The sequence below is a fragment of the Erinaceus europaeus genome, chromosome 8 (genome assembly GCF_950295315.1).
Source record: "Erinaceus europaeus chromosome 8, mEriEur2.1, whole genome shotgun sequence".
In the NCBI taxonomy this organism is placed as follows: domain Eukaryota; kingdom Metazoa; phylum Chordata; class Mammalia; order Eulipotyphla; family Erinaceidae; genus Erinaceus; species Erinaceus europaeus.
Window position 1 is genome coordinate 42652022 of NC_080169.1, and position 13759 is coordinate 42665780.

Consider the following 13759-nt stretch of genomic DNA (forward strand, 5'->3'; position numbering starts at 1 on the left):
TCAAGGAGTATGGGAGCAGAAGAAAAAAACTGAAGTCAAAACTGAAAGTGGCCTTAAGTCTACTCATAATGAAATTAAAGGAGGTGGTTTTCATTTAATAGGAGAATAAGAATGGATGGATATGTCACCAGTGGATTACAGGGAATATATATATATATTTTAAAGTGCAGTCTCCTGACTTAAATGTTCACCTAAGAGGAAATCTAAGAAAAAGTATGTTAAAAGGCAGCAAGTTGAACTTTTATTATCTTTAATTCAAAAAAGCTTATATATTATGGTTGAGTGAGACTGATAAGCACATATATTTCAGATATAATTTTGGCAATTGAGAGGTAAAAGGGGGAGGTAATGATTTCTGTCCACAGGAAACATAAAAAAATCTAATGTCTGGTCATTAACACATTTTATATTAACATAGTCAGAACTTATGATCAATGGTTATCTATTTTAAAAGTACTTAAAACTGGCTGGAGAGACAGCATGATAGCTATGCAAGGCTTTCATGTCTGCAGCTCTGAGCTCCCAAGTTCAAGCCCTAACACCACCACAAAATAGAGGTGGTCAGTGCTCTGATCTTTATGTCTATCTCTATCTCTCTATCCCTCTTATTAAAATAAAATAAAGTTTCTTGAAAAAAAAAGACTTAGAACTTGGTAAATACAAACAGGAAGACTCTAAATGGAAGATGACATTAAAAATATGAAATAGCAGGGTTAACCTACATCTGAAAACAATTTTGAATAAAATACAAATCTAAGTAAGAACACTTAGAAACTGCTGGAAGCATTATATTAATGTAAGGGCAATGTAATAAAAAATTTAAATTGAGACAGAACTTGGATATATAGGTTAATGACAAAATTTCTTGCATACTTTTTAAAAAAAATTTTTATTATGTTTATTTATTGGATAGAGATAGCCAGAAATCAAGAGGGAAGGAGGTAATAAGGAGACAGAGACAACTGTAAAATGGCTTCACCACTCGCAAAGCTATCCTCCTGCAGGTGGGGACTGGGGTCTTGAACCTGGACCGTTGAGCATTGTAATATGGGCGCTCAACCAGGTGTGCCAACACCTAGCCCCTTCCTTGCATAATTCTACCATTATTTTTTCCGCTACAACACTTAATAAAACTGATGATCTAGGAACCTAAAAGCTGTTAAGAATAAGTATCTTTATATTCTCAAGTATGAAAAGCAAGATTTTAAAAAGCAGAACATAAAATTTTTTTTTTCAAATCCACTTTATGTCTAACCCAATATGCAAATGAAGCCATATTCACATTCTTTAGGTTTCTGAATTTCATTTTTCCTATTTATGAGCAACAACAGTTTTTAACAATTTATGTAACATTTAGTAAAGCTATATAAATGCCATGCAGTTTATTTACAGTATTTTACATTAAATTATTATGATTACACAGAAACTTCACAAAACTGTAACATAAAAAGACATACATTAGTTAGATGCTTTTAAAAATTTTTTAAAACAGAATATTGCAAATATTATTTTAGTTCATAAGTACTGTACAAACACTGGGTTAAAATAAGACTGACAAAACATGAAATCAGTAAAATATTTTAAAAAGAAAACTAGTGTTCAGATGAAAGTTAAAATAATGAGAATTTATAAAACAGGAATTAAGATTATTTTTAATGTCTTCCAGGAATTAGTCTTAGTAATAGGCTATAAAAAGATTCAGGAATAAAGGTTCACAAATTATGTTCATGTTTCATGTTAAAATCATATTTCCCACAGTGACTGGAGCTGTAACTTTTAATTATCTATAGTTTTACTAGGAAAATTTCAGTTTTCACCTCTGGGAACAGGAGGGAGAAGAAAACCAATCAGTGATTGAGATTAAAATAAAAAATCCTAGTTTAAAAATAACACAGACTGTAGAGTTGTAACAACTGCATGCCTACATGTTTTTAACTGTACTCTTAAAACAGGAGTATAAACTTTAGGTTTGTTAAATTTAAGATCTCCTATTAAGAAGTACCTCATGTTTGAGAGTTCAGAAAAAAATACCAGCAGATATTTCTTCTTTTCCTGCTTCTTGCTCATTTTTTACTGCTGTGGCTGAAGCACATTTAGATATTCAGCCTGTCCCAACTGGTAAGTTGTGTTCCTCCCACAGTCGACATACTGATACCTCTCCTGGGATATCTGTTCAGAGTGTCCAAAATATGTTGTTGTCACAGTAACTCTACAAATAAAGCAAATGGCAATGTATGAAAGTTATATGTATGTGTGTTTGTATATATGTATATATACATATTTATATCCATATCCATATCCACACATGTTTAAAGTGAGAATATTTGTATATATCAAAATCTCTTTCACAGAGATTATTGAATGTATGTTTGTGGACAAACTTTGGGAAGCTTCTCTTTTCCCAGTATAGGACAGAAATGCTGGTTGAACAACTCCTTTGAAGCAATTGTACACAATTTAATCAAAATATATTAAAATAAGCAGGTTCACCTCATGCTTCAAAATAACCACATGGTTCACTAATCAGAGAAAATAGGTCAAATATAAGCTAATGGCTGAGATATAAAACCACAAAGTACAGTGTTTTAGTGGGTGAAATAATTCCCAATCTAAAAACAAATCATATTACTTACCATAATTGTTAAGAATTACCTATCAGGAGTCAGGTGGTAGCGCAGTGGGTTAAACACAGGTGGTGCAAAGCTCAAGGACAGGTGTAAGGATCCCGGTTCAAGCCCCCGGCTCCCCACCTGCAGGGGAGTGGCTTCACAAGTGAAGCAGGTCTGTAGGTGTCTATCTTTCTCTCACCCTGTCTTCCCCTCCTCTCTCCATTTCTGTCCTAACCAATAACAATGACATTAATAATAACAATAATAAAACAACAAGAGCAACAAAAGAAAATAAATAATTATCTATCACATATGGACAGTCAGAAATTCTGTTTCTGAGTTCTATATCAAATCAGGCCATTTTCCTCAGTTTTTACAGTTATGTGATTCTTTGCTAAATCTCTGAGCTCCTGTTTTTTCTCACATGTAAAGTATTTAATACTTGACCTCACAGCACTTTTTAAAAGTTTCATATCCAACTGATATAGCATTTGTAAAAACGATGTATATGTTTAAGCCAAAATTACAAGCCTAAGGTCTTTGGTGTTTTTTTTTAATGTTTGTAAAGAGCTAACCTCTTTTTTTAAAAAATACTTTATTTAGATATTGACAGAAACAGAAAAAAGTAGAGAGGGAATGGGGAAATTGAGATAGACAGAGATGAGGGGAAGAGATGTGCAGCATTGTTTTACCACTAGCAAAACTTCCTCTTGTAGGTGGGGCTAGGGCCTTGAACCTGGGTCCTTGTACAAAGTAACATACATGCTTAACCAGGTACACCGGTGTATCACCCAGTCCCACAAACTTAGTTCTAACAGAAAATGTCTTTAAAAGGGAAAAAAAAAGTCATACTTACTGCATCATGAGTACTATATTATGTACTTTGATGGATACCAGTGTACAGAAATCACTATTAAAAAAAACACGAATAAATGAAAAATGATGATGCAGAAATTTAAAACAGTTTAATTTACCAATCCTTTTCATATTTTAAAGCTAATAAATATATTTGTAAGGAGATTAGGAAGGTGACACACAGACTTGTATGTGTAAGGAGGTCCTGTTTGATCTTTAGCATCACATATTCCAGAAATGAGCAGTGCTCTGTCATATATATAAATCAGACACTGGGTCTCATGATACATAATTTCACTGCTCCTGTGCCAACTTTTAAAAATGATTTTTATGTCACATATGAATATACATATAATGGGGGGGGGGAAACCTAGCACTACCCCCATCATCTTTGGAGATACCCCAGTATCATGATGTTCCTATGTGGTGTCAATGCTTGAACCTGTGGTTTCACACATGGTAAGGCCTTAACAGATGAGTTAGTACTCACTTCCAAATAAATATTTAAAAAATAACAACGTTATGCATGTACAAGCCATTGTATTTTACTGTCAAATGTAAACCATCAATCTCCCAATAAAGAAATTAAAAAATAATAACATTAAGAAAGTACAGAAAATGACACTTAATGGTTAGGCATTCTCTGTAGTTCAAATGTTTTAATGACTTCTTATTTGAAAAATGTACTCTGTGGGAGTCGGGCTGTAGCTCAACGGGTTAAGTGCAGGTGGCACAAAGCACAAGGACCAGCATAAGGATCCCGGTTCGAGCCCTGGCTCCCCACCTGCAGGGGAGTTGCTTCACAGGCGGTGAAGCAGGTCTGCAGGTGTCTGTCTTTCTCTCCTCCTCTCTGTCTTCCCCTCCTCTCTCCATTTCTCTCTGTCCTATCCAACAACGACAACATCAATAACTACAACATAAAACAACAAGGGCAACGAAAGGGAATAAATAAATAAATAAATAAATATAAAAAATTAAAAAAAAAAGAAAAAGAAAAATGTACTCTGTGATAGCAGTTGTAGAGTTATTTTAACATGGGTTACAAATTATTTCTACTTTTTTTTTATATTGTGAAATTTTGGTAACCAGCTTGTTACTCAAAGTATCTATATCAAGTTAAAAGAAAAAAAAAGAACATTTATAATTATTTTTAAGCTTAACAAGAGTCAATATTCATTTAGATCCTAGTTAAAAGCTTTAAAATTTTAGATGAGCAATTATTATTATGAGCAATACATTATTCAAATATACTGCACAAAAATTACACATTAGCCTTTTATATTAAAATACTAAAGACCAACATGCTACACTTCATGAGAATATACCTTGCTTACACAATACTGTAAAGAAATGATAACATGGTATTAGATTTGCCTGACAGAAAATAAACTTTGCACATATAAGTACATGCATATAATATATGTTGAAGTGGAAAAGAAAAATAGAGATGATTATTTATCAGAAGTGGTATTCTAAAATAGTATTCTGACTACTAGCATTATAAAATTTTTTAGAACACAAGCTTTTATAATTCTGTTTTACTATTAAGAAAAATATTAAACATTATAACTTACTACATGTAACTCATTTCTTCTGCTAAGATAGTAGGTACTGTGTAATCAATCTGAAAGACAAAATAAACCAACCAAATAAACCAAATCAGAAAAAAAAAAATCAAGTATCTAAACTCATACCTCTACAAGAATTTAGAAATCTCTCTTTTCACAGGTGTGGTTCTAAGAATTTCTCTTATACATGCATAGCAAACATTTCAAAAAATTCTCTGTGTTATTGAAGTACTTAACATGACAGATGAAACTGAGACACAGTACTTTCTTTAACATATTCCATGACTAGTTGGTGTATTGCACTTAAGTAAAAGACTCTGGGGTGGGTAGGGGGGAGAGTAAGGTCCAAAAAGGATGACAGAGGACCTACAGAGGGTTGTATTGTTATGTGGAAAACTGAGAAATGTTATGCATGTACAAAGTTGAATGTAAAACATGAATCCCCCCAATAAAGAAATAAAAAAAAAACAGAAGATTAAGGAAACTTTTAAAAAATATTTTTATTATTACTGGGTAGAGAAATTGAGTGGAGGAGGTAGAGATAGAGAGGGAGAGAGACAGAGCCAGACAGACACCTACAACACAGCTTCACCACTCATGAGGCTTTTCCCCTGCAGATGGGGACCAGGGGCTCGAACCTGGGTCCTTGCTTATTGGAACCTGTGCACTTAACCAAGTGCGCTACTGCCTGGCCCCTAAGGAAACTTTTTTTTTTTTTTTTTATAAAGTAAAACAAGCAGGGTGGGTTCCAAAAAAAAGAAAAGAAAAAGAAAGAAAGAAACTACTGTGTAACAGTTTTCTTTTGTTTTTTAACCGTGTGTGTGTGTGTGTGTGTGTGTGTGTGTGTGTGTACACTGGATTATCTGGGACTGCAGTGTTCTTTTAAATAGCAAATGTACCCCCACACCTATGGGCATTAATTTTTTATAAGGGAGCCTTATCTTTTTTTTTTATTTCTTTATTGGGGAATTAATGTTTTACATTCGACAATAAATACAATAGTTTGTACATGCATAACATTTCCCAGTTTTCCATGTAACAGTAAAACCCCACTACATCCTCTGTCATCCTTTTTGGACCTGTATTCTCCCCCACCCACCCACCCCAGAGTCTTTTACTTTGGTGCAATATGCCAATTTCAGTGGGAGCCCTAACTATTAAATGGAGAAAGGAGGGTCTCTTCAATAAATGGTGCTGGAAAAAAAAAAAAAAAAACATATTCCATGACTGAGACTTACTTGTTTCATATCTAGAGGGCCAATATTGGTTATGTTGTTTAAGCGTGCTTTTCCAATAACTGTTTTTGAAAACTGAACTTGTGCAGTTATGTTTTCAACTTCAACAGAATAGTAATTATTATTTGTTATATTTAGTGTGTTCTGCAAAGGAGACAAAATGTGAAAGTTATCACAGTTAGTTATAATAATAATAAATATATACTTAAAAATATTCAAGAGGATGATTTCATTTATAGTCATACTTTTTTTTTTTGCCACCAGTTATCTCTGAGGCCAAGTGCCTACAAGACTACTACATGAAGGCCATTTATTTTGTTCTGTTTTTCTTCTTTTTCTTCTTACAGAAATAGAGAAATGGGGAGGGGGGTAGAAATAGAGAGAAACGCTGCTCAGGTAGGGACCAGAGGTATGAACCCTTGTCCTTGTGCATGGTGTTGTGTTTGCTATAACCCAGCTCCCATGATTCATTCTTTAATACTAATAAAAACAATAAAAATATAAAATAAAACCCATTATATGTACAAATTAGTTTTAGGAACTATATATGTATCACACATACATAATAAAACAGTATTTTATATTTAAATGTCCAAAATACATAGTACAAGAATATGGATAAATTAATGTTAGAAAATAAAATTTTTGGCTTGAGTTGACAAAAATTCAATAGAACAATTTTTAATTTATATAATTTTAATGAATGTCAAACAGATTTCTTTATAGATTAGTAAGAAGCTTCCTATTTTATTAAGTATACAAAAGACCATTTAAAAATGGTAAACACTGCTTTTAAAAAAAAAGATGGGAATCGGGCTGCAGTGCAGCAGGTTAAGCATAGGTGGCGCAAAGCACAAGGACCGGCATAAGGATCCGGGTTCGAACCCTGGTTCCCCACCTGCCGGGGAGTCACTTCACAGGCGGTGAAGCAGGTCTGCAGGTGTCTATCTTTCTCTCCTCCTCTCTGTCTTCCCCTCCTCTCTCCATTTCTCTCTGTCCTATCCAACAATGACAACAACAATAATAACTACAACAATAAAACAATAAGGGCAACAAAAGGGAATAAATAAATAAAATAAATAAAATAAAAAAAGATATATTACTAGGGTTGTACATAAACACCATTTCCATCACCAAAATACTATGTCCCATCCCACCCACCTACCCCCAGTGAAGCCGAACATCCACCCTCACCCTCCACCCAGAGAGTTTAACTTTGGTGCCCTACTCCAAACTCAAGTCAAATACTGCTTTGAGTCTCCCTTTCTGTTCTTTTTCAACTTCTGTTTATGAGTGGGATCATCCCATACTCATGTTTGTCTTTCTGACTCAGCTCACTTAACATAATACCTCCATCCAAGATGGGTCAGAGAATGTGGGTTCAATGTTCTTAATAGCTGCATAGTATTCCATTGTGTATATACACTACAGCTTTCTCAGCCATTCATATGTTGTGGGGCACCTGGGTGCTTTTGCTTCCAGGTTTTAGCTATTATGAATTGTGCTGCTATGAACATAGGTGTACACATATCTTTTTGGCTGGTTGGAGTCCTTGGAGAATATCCCTAGGAAAGAATTACTCATTAATCGGGTGAGACCTTTCCTTTCAAAGGGTTCTCTAATTCCATTTCAGGTGGTCCACTTCCTAACAAAGTCCCAAAACCTACATATAGACCAGGTCCCCTGAGATAGGGCATATGTTCACATGTATCCATAAATTAGTGCAAAATATATATCTGAAAGCAAAAGTGCACTATAGTCTGCAGTGAGTCAATATATGCAGCAAGCAAGTAGAAAGTCCTAAAAAGATACCATAAAGTTCCTAATGAAATAGTGTCTACTTAGACTTAGATATCCTCATCACCTACTTCCTATTATACTTCCCTCACTCACTCCAAAAGTAACCTTATCAAAGTAAGGACTGAAAAAGCTGAATAAGGCAAGAGACTGGCATAATTCAATGATGACTCTTTAGTCACTATCAGGCCACCCCATCAGCTGAGGCCCTATTCATAGAGTACTGAGATTCCCAAACAGACATGATGGGCCTAGGCCTTGAATAAATCCCTCTCTCCATTGTTACTGGTCATCTCTATCAGGAAACACAAAATAGACGCCTGTGTGGGCCCCATAAGACCTTGGCCTCAACTTGGATCAACAACAGTAGAGAATGTTTCATCCTCCGAAGGGAGGCTGGACAACATACTCTTATGTTCCACCAGAGGAAGATGGGTTTTGAAACTGCGGCAGCTTGGAATATTCCTACTCATGACCACAGAATGTGAGGTCAGATCTACTGGGATGAAGAGGTCACATAAGCTCCTAAACTGAATATGGGCCCCAGTGTGAGACTATGTGGAAGTTTGGTAGAGCTTAGGGAAGCTCCCCCCCTCATCTTCATGGATGGAGGTCTGAAAAGACACCTCTCTTGTTAGCCTCTCCCCAGAGAGATGAGCAAAGAGACAAAAGTCTATCAGGCTCAGCTTACCCTCTGTAAGACTCCTGAAATCTACAAAGAGCCTATTTCCTCTCTCCCATACTGTCAGCCAAATGGTTACACTCAAAGTTCACACATTCCACTTCACCTTTTGATCACAAAGGAAGAGCACATCCTGTCACACACTCCTAACACTGGACAAGTGAAAAGCCCCCAAAACCCTATTTCCTGGAGCCCTTTTGATGTCTTTAAAGCCTTGTTCTTCCTTCTCTATCTCACCTTACTGGTTCAACCCCTATTCTCTCAAATGCCTTTCGATAATTAAATGCCTGCATCAGGAGACTAATTGTACAGATCTTTATGTATCAATTCTTGTCATACAAGCCCCCTGCCAGAGGGGCATGCTGACCTTTAAGAAACCTGTGAATTCTGACATATGTGAAAACTGTTCTTTGTCTAGCCTTCTAAATCAACCCAAACCCACCACCCCACCCCCAATAAACAAGTGTGTTCATACCAGAATCCTCCCCAAGTTTCTTTCTTTTCACACAGTCTCTTGAACTGGTGATGGGAATTTGGTAAGTTTACCTTTCTAGCTGAGAGTCAACCCACGTGAGTGCCTGCACCCCAGATCACATCAAATCGATGGGCTTTACAGTCAACAGTATTTATACACCTTTCCCATACTTGGGAGCTACTCTCTTCCCTAATCCAGCTTTCTGGTCCTTTCTGCAGCCATGACATCATCTCCCCAGACAATAACTTGGATCCACCTGCATTTCAGATTTCAGGCTCAGGGAAAAACAAACAAACAAAAAAAACTAGTCATAGCCCTTTGGAATTTAACTAAGATAGTGTTACCACTCCACAAAACGGAAGCCCCAGATCTTCATCCGTAATATTCTAGCCCTTAGGCTCATAATTAGTCAACAATGTTTGTTAACTCTTCTTATATGTTAACTCTTCTTTCAGCCACCAGGTTCCAGATGCTACCATGATGCCAACCTGACTTCCCTGGGCAGATGACACCACCAATGTGTCCTAGAGCCCCAATTCTCCAGAGCCCCACCTCACTAGGGAAAGAGAGAGACAGTCTGTGAGTATGGATCGACCTGTCAATGCCCATGTTCAATGGGGAAACAATTACAGAAGCCAGACCTTCCACCTTCTGCACCCATAATGTCCCTTGGTCCATACTCCCAGAGGGATAAAAAGGAAAGCTATCAAGGGAGGGGATGGGATACAAAGTTCTGGTGGTGGGAGTTGTGTGGAATTGTACCCTTCTTATCCTATGTTTTTTGTCAGTGTTTTCTTTTTATAAATAAAGATTAAAAAAAAAAAACTGTGGGGCTGGGTGCATAATGAAATTATATTCAGGTGACACTGACTGCACTGTAAAGTATGAACCCCCTCAATAAGAAATGTTTTTTAAAAAAACATGTATTTACTAATGAGAAAGCTAGAATATCATGTTAGCACATGGGATCCCAAGGGACTGAACTTGGCACCTCATGTTTGAGAGTCCAATGCTTTATCCACTGTGTCACCTCTTAGTCTATTCAATAGTATTTTTTTTTTAAGGTTTTTAAAGATTTATTTTATGATAGCAAAATAGTTCACTCAGGCAATGGGCTGCTTTGCAATGTGTGTGACCCAGGTTGGAGCATGGCCTCCACTGCACTGAAGAAAACTTCAATGCTATGGTAATTTTTACTACCTTTATGTCTCTCTGCTTCTCTCTTCATAAGTATAAATATAAAATATTAAAAAAGAATTTATTGACTATAAATGAAAATTTCACAAGAGAATGAGAAGGAAGGAGGCCAAGCACTTTGGTACATCACCATGATGGGGACTAAACTGAAAAGCTCAGGCATGTAAGTCCAACACTCTACCAGCTGAATCACTCCTCTAGTTGTTAAACAGTCCTTTATCAAGCATGAATAGAAACCCATTACTGGGTCAATTATAAAAAAAGAAATGAAAAGAGATACAAATTCACTTGTTTGAAAATAATCATAACCATATAAAATATATTTATTTGTTTATTTATTCATGTGTTTATGAGAGAGACTAGGGGAAAGAGAAAGAGAGAACCAGAGTATCACTCTGGAACATTCAATGGCAGGATTTAAACTTGGACCTTAAGCTGGAGAGTTCAAAGGCTTTTCCCACCGCACCACCTCCCAGGTGCAGGCACAGTTTTTATATACAAAAACAAAATCAAGTTCACTTATGGGACTCAAATTCACAACTATCGGCTCAAACTATTCTAGAAAATAGTGAGTAAATATAAGAAAGGAATCTCTGGACGTAAAAATAAGTCCTTATCCATTTGGACACTTAATCCACTTAATCTTTTTAATACACGATGTTAGGGAAAATTGGGTAGAAAAATCCAGAAGATTAAAACATGACAACTACATTTCATCAAGCACAAAAATTAACTTGGGGGCCAGGTGGGGTACACAGTACTGTGCACAAGGACCCAGGTTGGAGTCCCTGATCCCCACATTCAGAGGGAAAAAGCTTCATAAGTGGTTAAGGAGTGCTACACATATCTTTCATTCTCTCTCCCTATCTCTATTCACTTTCAATTTCTCTTTGTCCTATCAAATAAAGTAGAGAGAGAGGGAAAGGGAGAGGGAGAGGGAGAGGGAGAGGGAGAGGGAGAGGGAGAGGGAGAGGGGAGAACAGAAAAGAGAAGAAAGAGAGAGGGGGAGGCGAGGGGGAGGGAAGGGGGGAGAGGGAGGAGGAGAGGGAGAAATAATTAAAACAAACAAAAAAATCCCAGTGGCCCAAGAGGTAACACAAGGGAGAAAAAATCATTGGTCTCTCAAACCTGAGGTCCTGAGCTTGATTTTGAACACATGCACTAGTTCTGACACTGGTTCTCTCATCCTCTTTCCTTTCATTAATAAATAAGTTAAGAAAAAAAAATCAGTGAAAATAAGTTTAAAAAGGGAGAGAGGATCTAAACAGACTGTCTGGTCAAGTTAAGAGATTGAGATCATGAACGGGCATATGAAGATATGCTCAGTCACTGACTATTTGAGATACACAAATCAAGATAACTCACATGGAGAAATAGCTCACATAGATAGTGTGTTGTTTTGCCATGTGTGTAACCCAGGTTTGAGCCTGGCCACCACAGTACTGAAGAAAGCTTTCTCTCACTCTGTTTCTGCCTCTCTAACTCTATCTAAAATAGAAAGAATAAAAAATATATATAAAGATAATAATGAGTTATTACCTTACATTTATCAGAATGCCATACACTAATAAAAGACAAGAGCAAGTACCAGCGAGGATGTGAGGAATAAAGTACTTCTCCACTATTGGTGGGAACATAAATTGGTTTAGTCCTTAGGGAAAACAATAGGGAGATTCCTAAGATATTGAAAGTTGCTCTACCATATGATTTGCCAATTCATTTTCTACAGGCATCTCACTTCTTTTCTGTCTCTTTCTCTCCTTCTCTCTATCATCTACCAAAAAATAAAAAATCCTCAATAGGGGTAGACTGGGAGTATGGATCGACCAGTCAACGTCCATGTCCAGCAGGGAAGCAATTACAGAAGCCAGACCTTCCACCCTCGGCAACCCACAACGACCCTGGATCCATACTCCAGAGACAGAGAAGGCTATCAGGGGAAGGGATGGGATATGGAGACCGGGTTATGGGAATTGTGTGGAATTGTACCCCTCTTATTCTATGGTTTTGTTAATGTCTCCTTTCTTAAATAAAAAAATAAAATATAAAATAAAATAAAATTTAAAAATCCTCAATAGGGATATAGTTGGCATAGTTGATAATTAGCACAACAAAGAAATAAATAGGAAAAGAAAAAAAATAAAACTCTTTAGCTTAAAAAATAAAGAAAAAACAAACTTCAATATTTTAAATAAAAATTAGTACTTACTGTGATATTTAAATATATCGTACGCTTTTGAACATCATAACTGACATAGGCTGATTTTACACCAATGTATTTCACATCAATAGAGCGAGGGAAAAGGAAAAAAACAGCTAATCCAGAAAGGAACAGGCAGACAAACACAGATGCCATCACATATAACTTTCTGCAAAAGAAAATAGTTAAATATATCATAATGTATTTAGTGAAACATTTAGAGAAAATACTTTCTAATTTGGAAATTTTCCCTGACTTATTTTACCAGCAAGCAAAAAGGTACAGTTTGACCAGTATTTTACATTATATAAATACTGAATCAATCAGGAGTGTATTTGAGTCTTTTAAGTAATAATATGTTCATCGAAGATGACTTACTCTTTTTGGAGTCTGAAATTCAGGCTTACTATAGCTAGGACAGTGTACTCTTTCCAAAACTGGGCTCCATAACAGAATCAAGCTGCATTTTTTAAAATAAGAATATTTATTTTAAGATTTCCTTCTAAATTCACTAAAGCAGGCTTTTCATGTGTGAGTTTTGCCCTTAGATGATTCTCTAAAGTAACTGCTCAGCAAACCACCTATGAAGTCCTTTAAATAGAATGACATTCACATCTCATCAATCTCACTGAGCCATCTGAGTTTTCTACTCAATAATTTACTTACTCAGTTATTAAGAAGTATTTATTTAAAATCAAGAAGATACTATGCAGTTATAAGGAAAAAAAATTAGGTTTCCATGTTTTCCGTTACTCTAAGTTCTCCTACTAGAATGTATCTTTTCTATCTTACTCTTCATTTCTAATCTCATAGCTGAAAATTTCCTCATATCTTTTAAGATATGACCTAGCAATTCACGATACTATATCCTGATATAGTGTTTTATTTAAATGTTTCCTGTTCAAATTCTACAGCAATGTTTTGGTTTTGTTTCTGTGTCTTGCTTGTCACTTTAATGCTTCCTTACAGTAAAAAAAATTCTTACAACAAAAATTGACATTTTATTCTTTCCTCTATTTTTCCCCAGCCAGCTCATCATCTAAATACCTTGATAGGAATAATCTTGTTATGCAGCACAACAGCTGGTTCAAGTGCCTCATTTCTAAAGTTTCTGAATATTATTACTAAGCTGCTCAAGAGA

The 13759-nt window shown here is 35.8% G+C and overlaps 1 protein-coding gene across 1 annotated transcript in view; it reads right to left on the reverse strand.

Moving 5' to 3' along the window:
• Positions 1 to 882: 882 nt before the first annotated feature.
• TMEM106B (transmembrane protein 106B) overlaps positions 883 to 13759 on the reverse strand; it is a 30071-nt gene continuing 17194 nt past the window's right edge. Inside the window, exons 4-8 of the mRNA XM_007537626.3 lie at positions 12628 to 12787; positions 6271 to 6411; positions 5039 to 5088; positions 3466 to 3519; positions 883 to 2209 (exon numbers count right to left, since the gene is read on the reverse strand). Coding sequence (XP_007537688.1) covers positions 2071 to 2209; positions 3466 to 3519; positions 5039 to 5088; positions 6271 to 6411; positions 12628 to 12787 — 544 coding nt within the window. The 3' untranslated portion in view covers positions 883 to 2070. The remainder of the gene's footprint in view (positions 2210 to 3465; positions 3520 to 5038; positions 5089 to 6270; positions 6412 to 12627; positions 12788 to 13759) is intronic.